Below are 13,528 nucleotides of genomic sequence, written 5' to 3' on the forward strand. Positions count from 1 at the left end.
TTCCATCTCAACAAAGAAAGAACTCCAAATAAATGAAAGCAAGATTGCTTGTTGTCCTATTACTCTTTTTGCCTGCCTTGTGGAGCTTTGGAAAGGAGAGAATTTGAATAAAGTAACTCTCCTCTTATTGGACGAGAGAGAGTCAATATGATATTGGCGTGGGTTCTACCAACGAAACGAAGAAGTTTTCATCTTCCCCCTGGTACCTCACCACTTCTACTAGCCCGGCCTACAATACCGCTACTTCTTATGGTTATGCCGAATCACACTCTACTTTGACTATCTTGACTATAAGAAAAGGCAATCAAGTCAGCAAGGAAAGCTTTCAAACATACTCTCCTTTTATGCAATTATGAAATTACTCATTTTGATGGAGATTTGTAGCATCATTCAAGTAAATACAAATTGAGATCGTAGAAACATGAGCTTGTGATATAGCTACACCTAATTCCAGACCTGTTAATGCTAGAACTATAAATAAGGGACCAAGATCTCCTATGAAATAGAAAATATTATTCAGAAATAGCATAGTCCAAGCAAACCCACTTAAAATCTTTACTGAACTATGACCGGCCATCATATTAGCAAATAAACGTATTCCTGAGCTTAATGCACGAAAACAATGAGAGATTAGCTCAAGGAGTACTAAAAAAGGTGCTAATGGCAGTGGGACTCCCGCTGGTAATAAGAAGCTAAAAAAATGAAGCCCATGTCTTTGAAATCCAACGATCGTAATGCCTATAAAAATGGAAAATGAAAGAGCCAAAGTAATGAGAAAATGACTTGTCACTGTGAAGCTAAAGGGTATCATACCCTGGGGATTACGAAATAACGAAAAAGTAAAAGTGACCGAGATGCAAGGGAAAAACTTTTGTTTCACATTTCCAGAAATACCACCTATTTGTTCGTTTACCAGGTTCGGCACGAAATCATAAATAAGCGCTACCAAGGATTGACATGCATTTGGCACTGACTTTCCCCCTCCCTTTTTCGTAATAACAAAAAGAAGAAGTAAGACCAAACCGAGAGTAAGCAGCATAGACAAGGAAGGATTTGTGAATGAGAAATAATAGTTGCCCATATGAAGATCCAGAATAGGGTGAATCGAAAATTGATCCAAGGGGCTCGGGGCTAAATAATTAGTGCTTCCCGCATCAGATAAGAAATCCTGTGTCAATGGCCCCGGTTGATTTACCGAGGGGCATGAGCCCGACGAGGAGGGCCTAACAATATCCGCTTGACCGGGGCCACCCCATTCATACCCATCACACAGCTGTATTCTGTCCTTAAACTCATTGAAACACTTCTGCCACTTCCTCTCCGGCTCTTCAAAAAAAGGCGCTATTTGCTCCCAAGGTACTAACTTTCTTTTCAACAAGTTCCCGCTACCATTATCAATGAGGTTTATGTAAGGGCTCTGTTTACTATTTGTTCTATACCAATCCTCATCAACTCTCTTTGCACTGGGGTGCAAAAACTAGGAGAAGTATGTGAAAAGAATAAGAAGACGTCGTCATAACTCATAAAAGCTCCATCTTTTTTCAGCTCTGCTCCCAAAAGAGAAAGGTAGACTTGTATTTTGGTCGTCGTTGGTTTTTCCAACGAAAGCCTTCTTTTTTGAGAACGTGAACATGAGCGGTAGACTGAACACCCACACAATCTCGATTTGACACAGCAACACTTTCCACACTGCTTGTCAAGTTAAGTAACGACTTGCATACAGGGGACCCACCTAGTGCCCCAAGGGCTGACTCTTCTTTCTTTTATATGATTTTTATTTACCCTCTAGGGGTGGTAATTGTTGTGTTAGTACGTGCCAACTCTGCTATTCCAAGTATACCAAGCTACTTTGGCTACACCTAGCTCTACCTTGCCTATGAGCTATTTATAATAACTCAAAATCTTTGCATTCGCCTAACACTTCGTGCCTGGCTACGATAAAGCAAAAGAAAGAGTAATAGCAATAGAAATAGCCAAGTAGTCCACTTTGGTCTGTCAATTGGATGAGGCCGCTAGGTCGCTAAGTCAGTCATTCAGTAAATAAAGGGGGTAATCCATTGGCGCGTAGCGTTTGCACGAAAGAAAGTTTTCGTCTCATTTTTTATTCTTGAAGTTTCATTCCGTCATTCCATTCATCTTTGAACCTGTTTACTATTAGGGAAGTAAACCCATAGTATCTAACTTGCGAGGGGATGCTACAAAAGGGTTTTCCCTCTTTCTTACAGCTGTCTGCATACATTACACAGAATGAATGACTGAAATCCCAAGTAAACATTAGTTAGGATAAGTGCTGAATGGTACCAGCTAGCATGGTTAGGCATAGAGATGCCAAACAGGCACCAGGCCGAAGGATTCCTTTGCTCGAACTTCACATCATGGTTGAACTGGGATAATTGCATCTTGCATTTGGCAGCTATGTTCAGTTCATGGATATTGCTGTGCATGTATTTATCCTAAACCTAAACTTTTTTTATCACTGCCCGCAAGAAGAGATTTTATAGAGATTTCGCAAGTGACTAGACTTCCTATGTGGCTTTGGCGAGCGTAACTTGAGTTAAGCGATCACAAAGAGAAGAGCAGAAACTGAATCCGAACATACAGACTTTTGTTTTGAGTTAACCTAGGAATTTACCTATTATGAGAAATCTTACACAATATTGAATTGATAAGATTACTTGATAGTTGTCTCCTGAAACACATAAAGTATTTGAGTCTCGAAACTCATGGATCCGCACCTGTCAAGTTTATATACCATTATATATGGGAATTAGCGATTCATATAGATAAAGCATCAAGCCAGAAGACAATAACCCGGTGCATTACCCTACTATTAGGGTCTAGGCTAGCACAGAGATTTTAGCCTTGTTAAGCTCTTAAGATAAGAGCAAGTTGTTACAGCAGTTTCCCGCATTCAAACATTATAAACACCCGGCGAGTATAACGCCACTAGAGTCTAAATCCACTAGAGTCTAAAAGTTATAGAAGATGCATATTACTACTTACTATCATCTCCTGGGCCTTCCCTTCTCAGCCTTGATTCAACAAGGCGGGCGCGCCTTGGGAGACTTTTGATATAGGACTCAACAGTGCGCCGGGTGTTTTTCCTTAAATACCACTAGACGCACCCGGGTGTGCCGTAAGGAAAGCTCTACACCGTGTTCTAACTAGCCCCCTGAGTGCTAAGAATTCAGTGACTGAGTAGGGACTATCAGGGAGAGCTCTATGATCTATCAGTACTCTATTGTCTTCTCTTCTAATGTGTGTAGTCGCTGGTGAGTGCTTATTCTAGTCGATGTGCTGATAAGAGCTGAGGGAGTGAAATAGCTAGATTTATCCTAGTGACCGTGGCTTATTGAAGGGAGGGATCTCCTCTATTTAAGTAGGGAAGCTCACACGTGATTAGAAAATCAAAAAAGAGATAGGGAATCAGGGCCGTACCTACTTTGATCGCTGCCGACAGACTCTCAATTTTAAGGGAAGATCCAAGTATGTTGCATTTGGTACTCGAAGTTATACATTGGCCCGCCACCTGCTTCGCTCCTTCGCTGCGCGCCTTTATTCGTCTCATGACCCAGGTCGCGGGGACAGAGAGAAAGCATGAGGCATAGGAATGTAGTTCCACTTATTATACATCAATTCTCGTCCATTCTCGACTTCCAATACACTGTCCTCGCTCTAGTCCTAGCTGCTCTAGCAAGGGCTATTCCGTACCATTTCGCTTGGTTGTAGCGCCGCCTGTGGTACTGAAGCATGAAGCCAACTACTATGACCAATTCCGTGCTCTATTTTGTACTATGACCGCTCTATTTGGTGTTGAGAGGAAGGTGAGTCTGATCAATCATGGGTTGATGAAATACCGATCAATCGGGTTGGAAATCGTCATCAGGACGGTTTCGAGTGAGATGCGAAGGAGTGTTGTACACCGCTGCGCGCCTGGTTAGGAATTGCTTTCACAAAGATGTACTGGAGGATTGTTGCCAAAGCAGCAAGTAGAAAAGGTTCGTCAGAAAGCTTGTCCTTCGGCCCTTATCTTACTCTTTTGAAAAACTGCTTGGTGACACTGGTGCGAAGCCGATAGTAAAAAGACCAACTTTACGTAACGTAATTGCTCAGTGATCATAGGTTTAAGGCAAAGAAGACGGTACTCCTTTTAATAGCGCACCTTTCGTTTGCAACGATATTCTCCCATCACTCTAGTTTCAAGCAGTTGTATAGGTAAACATGCTAGTGACAAGATAAGTAAGGGCAATGGTCACCTCATCTTCTTTTCCCTATGACTAGGCTTCGCCGTTTGAGAATACTCTATCAACGAAAGAACTCTTGGTAACTCCAAAATAGGATGGCCATTCTGCGGGTTAACCTTATAGGGAAACAACCATTATTCACTCGGTCTCACCTTATAGAGTCCTTCGGCCTACCCTCCCCCCAGGAGCTAATTCAAATAGGCAAGATGCAACTTCTGGACAACCTGGGTAAATACCAGCTGGCTCGTTCCACTCGGTCTCTGGCTCTAATCATCCTTCCGTTCACTGGGTCGTTGAACTTTCTCGTTCCACTCGTGATGCTAGAGATGTTGAGTTTTTCCAGGAAATTCCTCCAAAAAAGCAACTGACTGTTCGAATCACTGATCACTTCTTCCTTCGGGCGGAACGCATCGGGAGGGACATCGGCACAAGGAAATGAAAATAGGCAATTCAAGTCGGGAGAGAGATCTGGAAAGAGTGAGTCGTCTCGTGGGCTGGGACCATAAGGTGTTGAGTACGACAGGGCGCAGCAGAAAGTAAAAAAGCCTGTGGATTCAAAGAAAGAGCATATCCTAGAGCAGGGGCACCTAAGAGTTTCAGGCAGGGAAGTACAAAAGCTACGCCCTCGTAGGCAGATGAAAGTTTGTGAACCAATTGCTCATGTCGAGCCTGTTGGACCTTTCAAAGGCAAAGCCTTAACTGAGTGAGAAAGGAATACGCCCTTTAGGCTTAGAAGGGATTAACTCCCGAGCGCATCTTCCTTACTATTGATAGGCAAGAACCTTCCTCGCCACGAGATAGCAAACAAACTACCTTCCTCGCAAACCTAAAGGATTCTCCTGGACTCGGTGATTAGATGAAAGGGTGAGTCAGGCCGAAGGAAGTACCCAAAGCAAAGCATAAAGACTTTGAACTAGCTCTGGCGGAATGAGTCTGGTCAAGCTAGTCGACTAAATGGAACATCCCGGCAAGAGGCCTACTCACGCATGTGGCCAAATAGTTATAGCTGAAAGAATGGAGAATTAGATCTTAAGCTGCTCCGCCTGCGGCCTCTCTCTTATTTTACTGAAGTAGCTAAGCTTGAAACTTTCTTTGGATTACCAGGCGCGGAGCGGTTCGAATCCAGAGGTGGCGGATCTTATCAACGGATACCCACAAAGGAATAGTTACTGGAACCAAGCGCTTCATATGCTTGAATATCATTTCTGCTTGATAGAGGTGCGCAGCAACCGAATAAGCTACTTCATTGCTAGGCGATAGCTTTCGTCCCGGCGGGAGGGACGAGTACCAGACTTTCAACGAGAAGGTAGTTGCCGAGGATAGAGATAACGAGAAGGTGCTTGCGTCCCTGAGGGGGAATGAGATTTTTCGAGCGAGGAGGTGCCCCTAATATTGAGGCTTAAGCCAGTAGCCCTTAAATAAAATATGCAGCAAGTAGTGATGATCCACGAGTGTAGTAAATATAGTTGAGGTCGTAAGCACTTTGACATTTCACAAGCCTATATATATTCTTTTCTTGACTAGGAATTAAATCCGGTCTGAAGTAAGATACTACTTTGCTTGGAGTGGTTAGTCTACTCATTTTCAATTGGATGGGCTTTCATGATGAGAATCTATCAATTTCGTTCGCGACGCTCCGTGCCTTCTCTCGCAGATGGACCCTAAGGAACAGCTAATTATGCTTACATGGAAATCGATAGGACAAAGTAAACATTGGTGGCGCAAAGCTGTCTCAACGCAGAAACACTTTCTCGATATGGAAATCGACTAGTTCTTGCTGGTTTGGAACCAAGTTAAGGCCGAAGGATGCGCTCGCACAAGTCAGTCGTTTTAGCTATTCGCACGCGCCTGCGGCCTCGATAAGCTATAACTTCAGAGTAGACCTGGCGAAGGAAGCTGGCTAGCCTAAAATCTCTACTTTAACTACAGAAATGGGACTAGCAAATACTGAGACTGCAGGGAAGGCCCCTATTGAGGAAGCAGGCACTAGATCTCAAAGCGGTAGGAAACTGGCAAACTATAAGACTTGCTCACTAGATTACCCTTATAAGTCAGTCTTAGTGAGGGCCCTAGTTGTGAGCTAGATAGCAAGCGTTGTGCCTAGTGGAGGGAATAGAGGACATAGCAGGTACCGTATCGAGAAAGAAGACCGACGAATTCACGTAAGTTATATTATAGCAGAAAGATAGACCCATAGTCTTTACAGGAATGAAAAAACTCTCTCTTCAAGGTCTTCCAAACATTCTGGGGGCCTCTAAACATATGGCGGACTGCACAAGTTTCCGGGGCGTAGAGAGAGAGCTCCACTATACTGATGAGGTTTGAAAAAAGCCAGGTTGTGGTAATAGGTTTTGTGACTTTTGGAAGATACGTTTTTTCGGTAGGGGAATCGTACTTTTTTATGATTTTATGGATCGCCTATTCTTTTCTCAATACTTCCTTTCATTAAAAGCATATGCGGATATCTATGCCTATCTCAAGTTTTCTTTCTCTCTTGACTACAAAAGCGTTACATGCCTCTAAGCTCTTTCTAGCATAAAGCCATGCCTATCCTTCCTATCCCACCATAGAGCCCTAGCCCTATCAAGCATATACTATAAAGAAAGAAAAGCTTGTTTGCATAAACAGCATAGATTCTTAATAAATAGTGTAGTTTTTAGTTTCTCGAAGTGCCTTCCTATCATTTAGTAGTTACGAATATAGAGCAAGTAGTTGACTTTCATAAGTAGTAGTTTGCTTGCTTATTCTGTTTAGTAAACTACTAGGGAGGAACCACACAAGCAAGGGGCATACCAGCAATCAAAGTAGAGTTAAGAAGTAGTGTACTTTTTCCTTTTCTTGCAACGTTTTTCGTTCTTTTCTTTTTTGCATCCTTTTCTCAATGTCTTATTTGATCTCTTCTACTTTGCCTATGCCTATCGGGTATCCTGTCCCGGTGTCTGTACAATAATGGATTTGAGCATAAGAACTGTGCTCTTCCTCGTTGGCTCGGTCCCCCCTCTCTCGTTGTAAGTTTGTCCACTAATTATTCTTACCAAGGCACAAGTTAATCTGCTGCATCTATTTCAAGAGTTGCACCTCACTCGTCACCACGCCATATGGGCTTGTTCTGCTCCCAAAAAAGGGAGACTTGGATTTTGGTCGTCGTTGGTTCTACCAACGAAACGAAGAAGTTCAAGAACATTCGAACACGAACTTAAATGACAAAACGAAATGCTAGCAGCCTCATAACACATACACTTCCGCGTTGTTTGTCCCATGAAGGCCAATGAGACTATTATACGCGTTTTCTTAGGAGCAACATGAGACTTGATTTTTCGTTGGTTTTTCTATTTTCTAACGAAAGGCAGAGTTATGAGCACATAAGACTGAACACAAACTAGATTTATCAAAACTTTGGATCTCGACGAATTTTGTTACTTTTTTCAAGAAAGACAGATAAACACATCGTTTAAGACTTTCAAAGTAGACGAGATTCTCCGCATCAGTTGAATGACTATTCAGCACCATTCGGAAATACGAAAAAGTATGTTAAAAAGTGGATCCCCCCTTATTTTTTGCCAACATCCTCTTAAGATCTGCTATTTTCAAATATGAGAAAAGTGGACGCTGTACTTGTCTGAAGGCGGAAACTAAGATGAAGAGCTTATTCTCATTACTGGCTTGCTGTCCTTACTTTAGTTGGCAAGCAGGCGGGAAAGCTAACTGGTGAACTTGCTGAACATGCTCAAACTGATCAACATCAAGTTGAAAGTGTAGTTGAGATATTACTCGCAGTATGAGAAGGAAGAGAAGATCTAACCTCTCTACTTGACACCTCTGAACCAACTTCATTCCTTGCTAAAACAGGAACTACAGCTGAAAGTACTAAAGCTTCAAACTCCTTGCTAACAGCCCTACCGATAAACGGAATAATGCTTCAAGGACTATATGACTAGCTCTTATACGAGTTCCTGGTAAACCACTACTTGCGTAAAGTACTCCGCTCGCTCCCCTGCTCGTTCAAAGTATTCCACTCGCTAGGATCTTAGTAAATAAGCTTGCTCTGACCTTACCTTTCCTTCCTAGCTTTGAGAGCAATACTACCTGTAATAACACAATGAACTTATCCAACTTAGGGAACAGGCTGGCATAAAGGCATTCCACCATGGGACCGAAAGAAGATGATGAAGATTTTCATTCATATCCTGGGAACATTTCCACACCCATCCTTTACGGCATGCGATCTAGGGCTAAAGGATGAAGTGAAAAGCAGTCAAATCGAGTTCGGTATATAGACGTGAATTGCTCCGTATATCGGAAAGAGCTAAGCATTGCGGCGAAGACCGTCGTGACATAACAAATCCATTCGATATTCTATGGAATCAATATCAAGATTTATTAGAACAAAAAGCAGCATTCCATCCAGCAGACCAAGTCGAGGAGAAATGGCAGATTGGTATAGGGGATTCGACCTACTCTTAAGAGAATAGAATCATCCTTTTTTGGAGTCAAAGAAAGCTAAGCTTATGAATGAATTGTGTGCTCTGAGGAACCTATTTCCCGAACCATTTGCATCATTTACAGATTCTCTCTCGATCGAGGACCCTCTTTCCTAAAGGCCCAAAGTGCATCATTCAGTCAGGGAGTACCCTTCTTTTGGCACGGGCTGTAAGTATCTTTCTTAAGGGAGTTTACCTGGAAGTGGGCCACCCCTGGAAGTTTTCCCCGTGGATGTTTAGCCGCCTTGCGATGACCTCTTCCTTTAGTCAGTTAGGGCAGTGAGTCTAGTTGATAGAGAGTTTCTTTACGGGATGGAAGCCTTTGTGTCTAGCTAGGGCCTTGTTTGGCTAGTCTTTTGTATCCTTTCTCCTCTAATAAGCAATAAATGTTACCATGATTTTTCAAAATATAAAACAAATTACTACTAAATTAGTTAGTTTCCTTCATACTTCTAGTCATCAAGGCTGGGTTCTATTTTGATGATAAACTCCCCTGTGAAAGTTTCCTGACAGAGGTTGAGATGGCTGTGACTCTGGACGAAGGTAAATGGAATTTGGAGGTTGGTGACCGGATTGAAAGGTCAAGGATAAGGGAATCTGATTTATGACACATGCCTGGAGCTATTGTGATACATGTGATACAACCCAGATTACTTTTCTTTATTTACTGATGAGTGTTCATCAATGGAGAGAGATCCTACTCAAACCCTACTCAGTACAGGTTTAGGGATGCAAACTTTTTCACACTCAAACACAGACCACGACTTCTTGAAAATGAGCTTAGGCAACTTCTCACCTAGTTGACTAGTCACATCTTTATCTGCTGGCTTCCCTCTCTCCATTCCTCCTTCGGCTTTGAAGTAGACATTGAAAGCGTATATGATACTTTCTAACTAGAATGACTCCAGCTAATCTTCTACTAATAGGTACTACAAAAGAGCGCACTTAGAAAAGAGAGTGTCATTTCGAAGAAAGGCAAGGCGGATAGGAGAAAAAGAGAAGAGTGGGGTCTACCTATTGTGTAAGCATCAACAAATTACTTTGAAATCGAGAGAACCTATTTTGTGACTTGGTCGGCATCGTGCTCTCTTTCACACAGTCTTCTCAAGTCACTAATGGCACAACAACAGGAACGAGTACACAATTGAATAAAAAAGGGAATTCACAATAAGGTGGCAAGATCCTTGTCCGTGGCAAATCTATGTTGTTGGCTACCTGGCTATTGTCTTTTCGAAAGTAGTTTATCAATTGTTATTTTATTCTTGCTTAGGCCCTACTTCTGAAACAAGTTCAAGTCATCTAGAAAAGTATAGAATGCTTAGGACAAACATGGTGTTATTTCACATAGGCTTGTAGTGAAAGTATTGAGTGCTTCTTTGAGTGGGTAATCGATTTCAACTCATCTTTCTGGATTGTGTGAGTTCTTCCTCATTGAATAGGAGAGTAGGATGTAGCATTCTTTCTATCTTGATGTGGAGTGATCCCCGAGAATGGTATGGTCAGGAAGAAAAAGTACTTTGAATGAATGATGTAGGCTGTGGATCCCTTTTGTTGATGAAGAGATAGCGCCAATTTCCTTTGCTTCTTAAAAGACTTCTAACTGCTAACAGCGAGAGTGCCTTAGATCAGGAGCATGAACAGCACAATTACCCGGTTCTCATTGAAGAAGAAAGAGAGCTTGCTTGGTATACCTACTACGCCCTAATAGATTGTAGTTTTTTACAATGAATTCTTTCATTCGTATTTCTCTAATCCAGTCTTCCCTATCCCACAGAACGAGGGAGGTATCCACTAAATCAATATTTTCTTAAGCAAGTGAGCGGAAGCGTAAACTGAAAACGTAAACTGGTGGTAAAGTAAATGGAATCATGGCCGTTGGATGCTCTTCATCGACGGTCCTCGATTCTTCTCATGACAGACCTCCCCTCTTGAAGCAATCCTTGTCCTCATCCTCAAGGATATCGTTCTGGGAACCAAGCCTTCAGCGTTGCATAGCATAGTCGAACTGTGGAAAAGAGCTTTGAATGAAACTGCAATCTTCCCAAGTTGAGTCTTCTGCCGACAGATTAATTTGATCCTCCATTGAGACCACCATACCGTCAGAAACAGAACGAGTGCTCAACACTGCAAATGGTTCCGCTTTCTCCACTAATCCAGTCCAGTCTCCCTCCTTTGCCGACCCTAGTACTTCCTAAGCCGCGTGCAGCACATGGTGGTTCTGCTCCGGCCCCAGACTCTAGTACCTTTTCCAGTGAGAAAGGCAGCTTGCTCCTAGATCTTCTACACTGCTTATCCGAATCAGAGGATAGAATCTTTCATTGAAGGATCAGAAGGTAGCCTCGCCAACCTACATACAAGTTATGTACCCGTCCTTTCTTGATTTTCTATAGGTTACGGATCTAGTACGATATGCCGCTACCCTCTATTCCTAACCCCGGTGGAGTTCAGAAAGCACACAACCATTCATCGATAAAGTTATGAACATATAGCTGCAAAATCCCTACTTGGCAATTTCCCTTGAGCCAAAGGAAACTCTAAATTACCTGATTTCCTTCCTTCTTCAATGAGGGTTCTCCTTACTTCTATTAATTGTCATTACGACCGTACGACCGGCTATTGCCATTTCCTTTATTGAATTGAATTGAATTGAACCAGAAGAACTATTCGAGTGACGGGATGTCCCACCCCTATCTTTCCTAGTGAAGGGTTGTCCATAGTCAGAGGGATATTCGTATGCAGATTCCAATCCGAACCCTTGCTTGCATTGCTTTCGTTAATTGGGTGATGGCTATTCGTCGAGTGCTTCCTTTCCACTCTAGAGAACGGAACTGCTTTCCCAAGAGAGGACAAGAGATTTTAGCACTGCCCCAAACCCCAAAAGGGGGCTTAGTCGTCTTTACTACAGAACCGATGCTTGCTTCTCCCAACCTGGATTCGATTCCTTGCATCGCAACAAGACGGAGGATTTCTTGACCACTGATCCCAACATCTTTGAAACACTCGATCTACTTGCTGCTCCTGATCCCAACCCGGCAGGTCAGATCTGCTAACCCAGATCCCAACGATCGAGCTACTTGCTGAACATCTGCTACAAATCCTACCTTCAGGCACTTAGGGACTAGACTCTTTATGTTTCAGGCACCTTTGCCCAATCCCTGAGCCAGGCCTGATCTCCAGATCCAGAAAGTCGAGTAGACTAGAGACCTAATCCAATGAGTAGATCCGAGTAGAGCGGTAGAAATAGTGCCGAGCGTTATCAAGAGAAATAAGAAGTTGTCAGGGAAATGGGGTTGCCAACTTTTCCATATAGTGAAACGCGGTTTTCTTCTCTGCGGACAGGCTACCAAGGGGAATTGCCGGATAGTACTTTTGGCCCCTAGTGAAAACACACTTTTCCAAATCCAGATTACGGTTTGCCGAGGGGAATTGTCAGGCATCCCAAAAACAAGGGAAAACGGACTATTCGAAACCAGTAGCAAGGCGAAGTCTCAGTAGCAGTTGTCAAAGAATCTTTTCTCTAGCGAGGAGTTAGCCATCGGTATCAGTTCTTACTAAGCGTGCCATGATGTGAATGAATTGAAATACGTAATTGCCTAGTTGTTGATGGCGTGGAAGACTCATGTTGATGCCGGTATCGGGTCGCCTACTTCTTTCTGTAGGATGCGATGCCAGGAGGATGTAAACAAGCCATTTCTGAGTACGAGTAGTTCGAGTAGCAGTGGTTGAAGAGAAGATTTCCGTTCCGTTGGGATCAGTGGTAGCCTACATCCCTCCCTTACCAGATCTCTGATCTTAGCACTTAGCAAAGGCCAGGCCTGGAATCGGTAGTGAATCAAACCAACTCGGTAGTGAATCAAACCTACCCTTGACCAGCGGCGTCCTTCCGCTCCGAGGACGATCAGTAGTTCTTTTCCTGCTCTCAGCATTAGACTCTGGGTTTGGTTTCGAAGAGGAGCAAGCTTTCCGGGGTCTCTTGAAGCGTGCACAACTTCCTTAATACGTCGTCAAAGTGTGGGTTGAGATAGAGAGAAAATAAAGAAGCAAGCCTATTTCTGTATCGTCGGTTTAGTACTAGTTAAGGAAGGAGGACAGTCAAGGCTAGTTCCGTTTATGAGTCATTGGGCACTCTTGTTTGCAGTGCAGAGCTTGGTTTGAATGGAAGGTTAGTTATGTCAGCTGGTCTAACAGGCTGGAAAAAAACCTCTATTTCTTAGGTGGGTAGGTTCACGTAAGAAAGTGCGTATTGGTTTGCGTAGGAATACCCGTTTTAGTTTACGGAAGAGTGCACGTAGAATAACAAAAGGGGTTATTCATGTTCAAGCCAGTTTCAACAATACCATTATAACCGTTACAGACCCACAAGGTCGGGTGGTTTTCTGGTCCTCCGCAGGTACTTGTGGATTCAAAAGCTCAAGAAAAGCATCACCCTATGCTGGTCAAAAAACAGCAGTAGATGCTATTCGTACAGTGGGTTTGCAGCGAGCAGAAGTTATGGTAAAGGGTGCTGGTAGCGGAAGAGATGCCGCATTACGAGCCATTGCTAAAAGTGGTGTACGGTTAAGACACAAACTAGATACGGAATCGCTACGCTAAGTTTCTTTCTATATGGGTAATAAGTGTAGGGATTGACCTCACCGAGTAAAGATAAGAACTCGTACCAAGATTTACCATTGTTGGCTAAAGCATTGTTGGCGAAATCTTACTTACCTAACAGGCCAGGCGGCGCATTTGCTACTTACCTAACTAACAGAGCAGGCAGGCGCATTTGCCAGAACAGGCGCATTTGCTGGTCCAGTTAATTAC

At 43.1% G+C, this 13,528-nt stretch overlaps 1 protein-coding gene across 1 annotated transcript; it reads right to left on the reverse strand.

The window, feature by feature from the left end:
- Positions 1-65: 65 nt before the first annotated feature.
- On the reverse strand, positions 66-8,453 carry LOC120639283 (ATP synthase subunit a-like). The gene is made up of 4 exons (XM_039915255.1): positions 8,450-8,453; positions 8,300-8,330; positions 8,047-8,140; positions 66-1,477 (listed from the first exon to the last, which is right to left on the reverse strand). Exons 1-4 carry the CDS (start codon positions 8,451-8,453, stop codon positions 359-361), a joined length of 1,248 nt encoding a protein of 415 aa, XP_039771189.1. The 3' UTR covers positions 66-358.
- Between the last annotated feature and the right edge of the window lie 5,075 nt (positions 8,454-13,528).

The sequence above is a fragment of the Panicum virgatum genome, chromosome 6K (genome assembly GCF_016808335.1).
Source record: "Panicum virgatum strain AP13 chromosome 6K, P.virgatum_v5, whole genome shotgun sequence".
Classification (NCBI taxonomy): Eukaryota; Viridiplantae; Streptophyta; class Magnoliopsida; order Poales; family Poaceae; genus Panicum; species Panicum virgatum.

Coding starts and splice junctions, on each gene's coding strand:
- LOC120639283 (XM_039915255.1), bottom strand. Junction 8,141..8,299: donor CTCAAAGCTAGGAAGGAAAG/GTAAGGTCAGAG, acceptor GTTTATCGGTAG/GGCTGTTAGCAAGGAGTTTG. Junction 1,478..8,046: donor CAGAGGTGTCAAGTAGAGAG/GTTAGATCTTCT, acceptor TACTTCTCCTAG/TTTTTGCACCCCAGTGCAAA.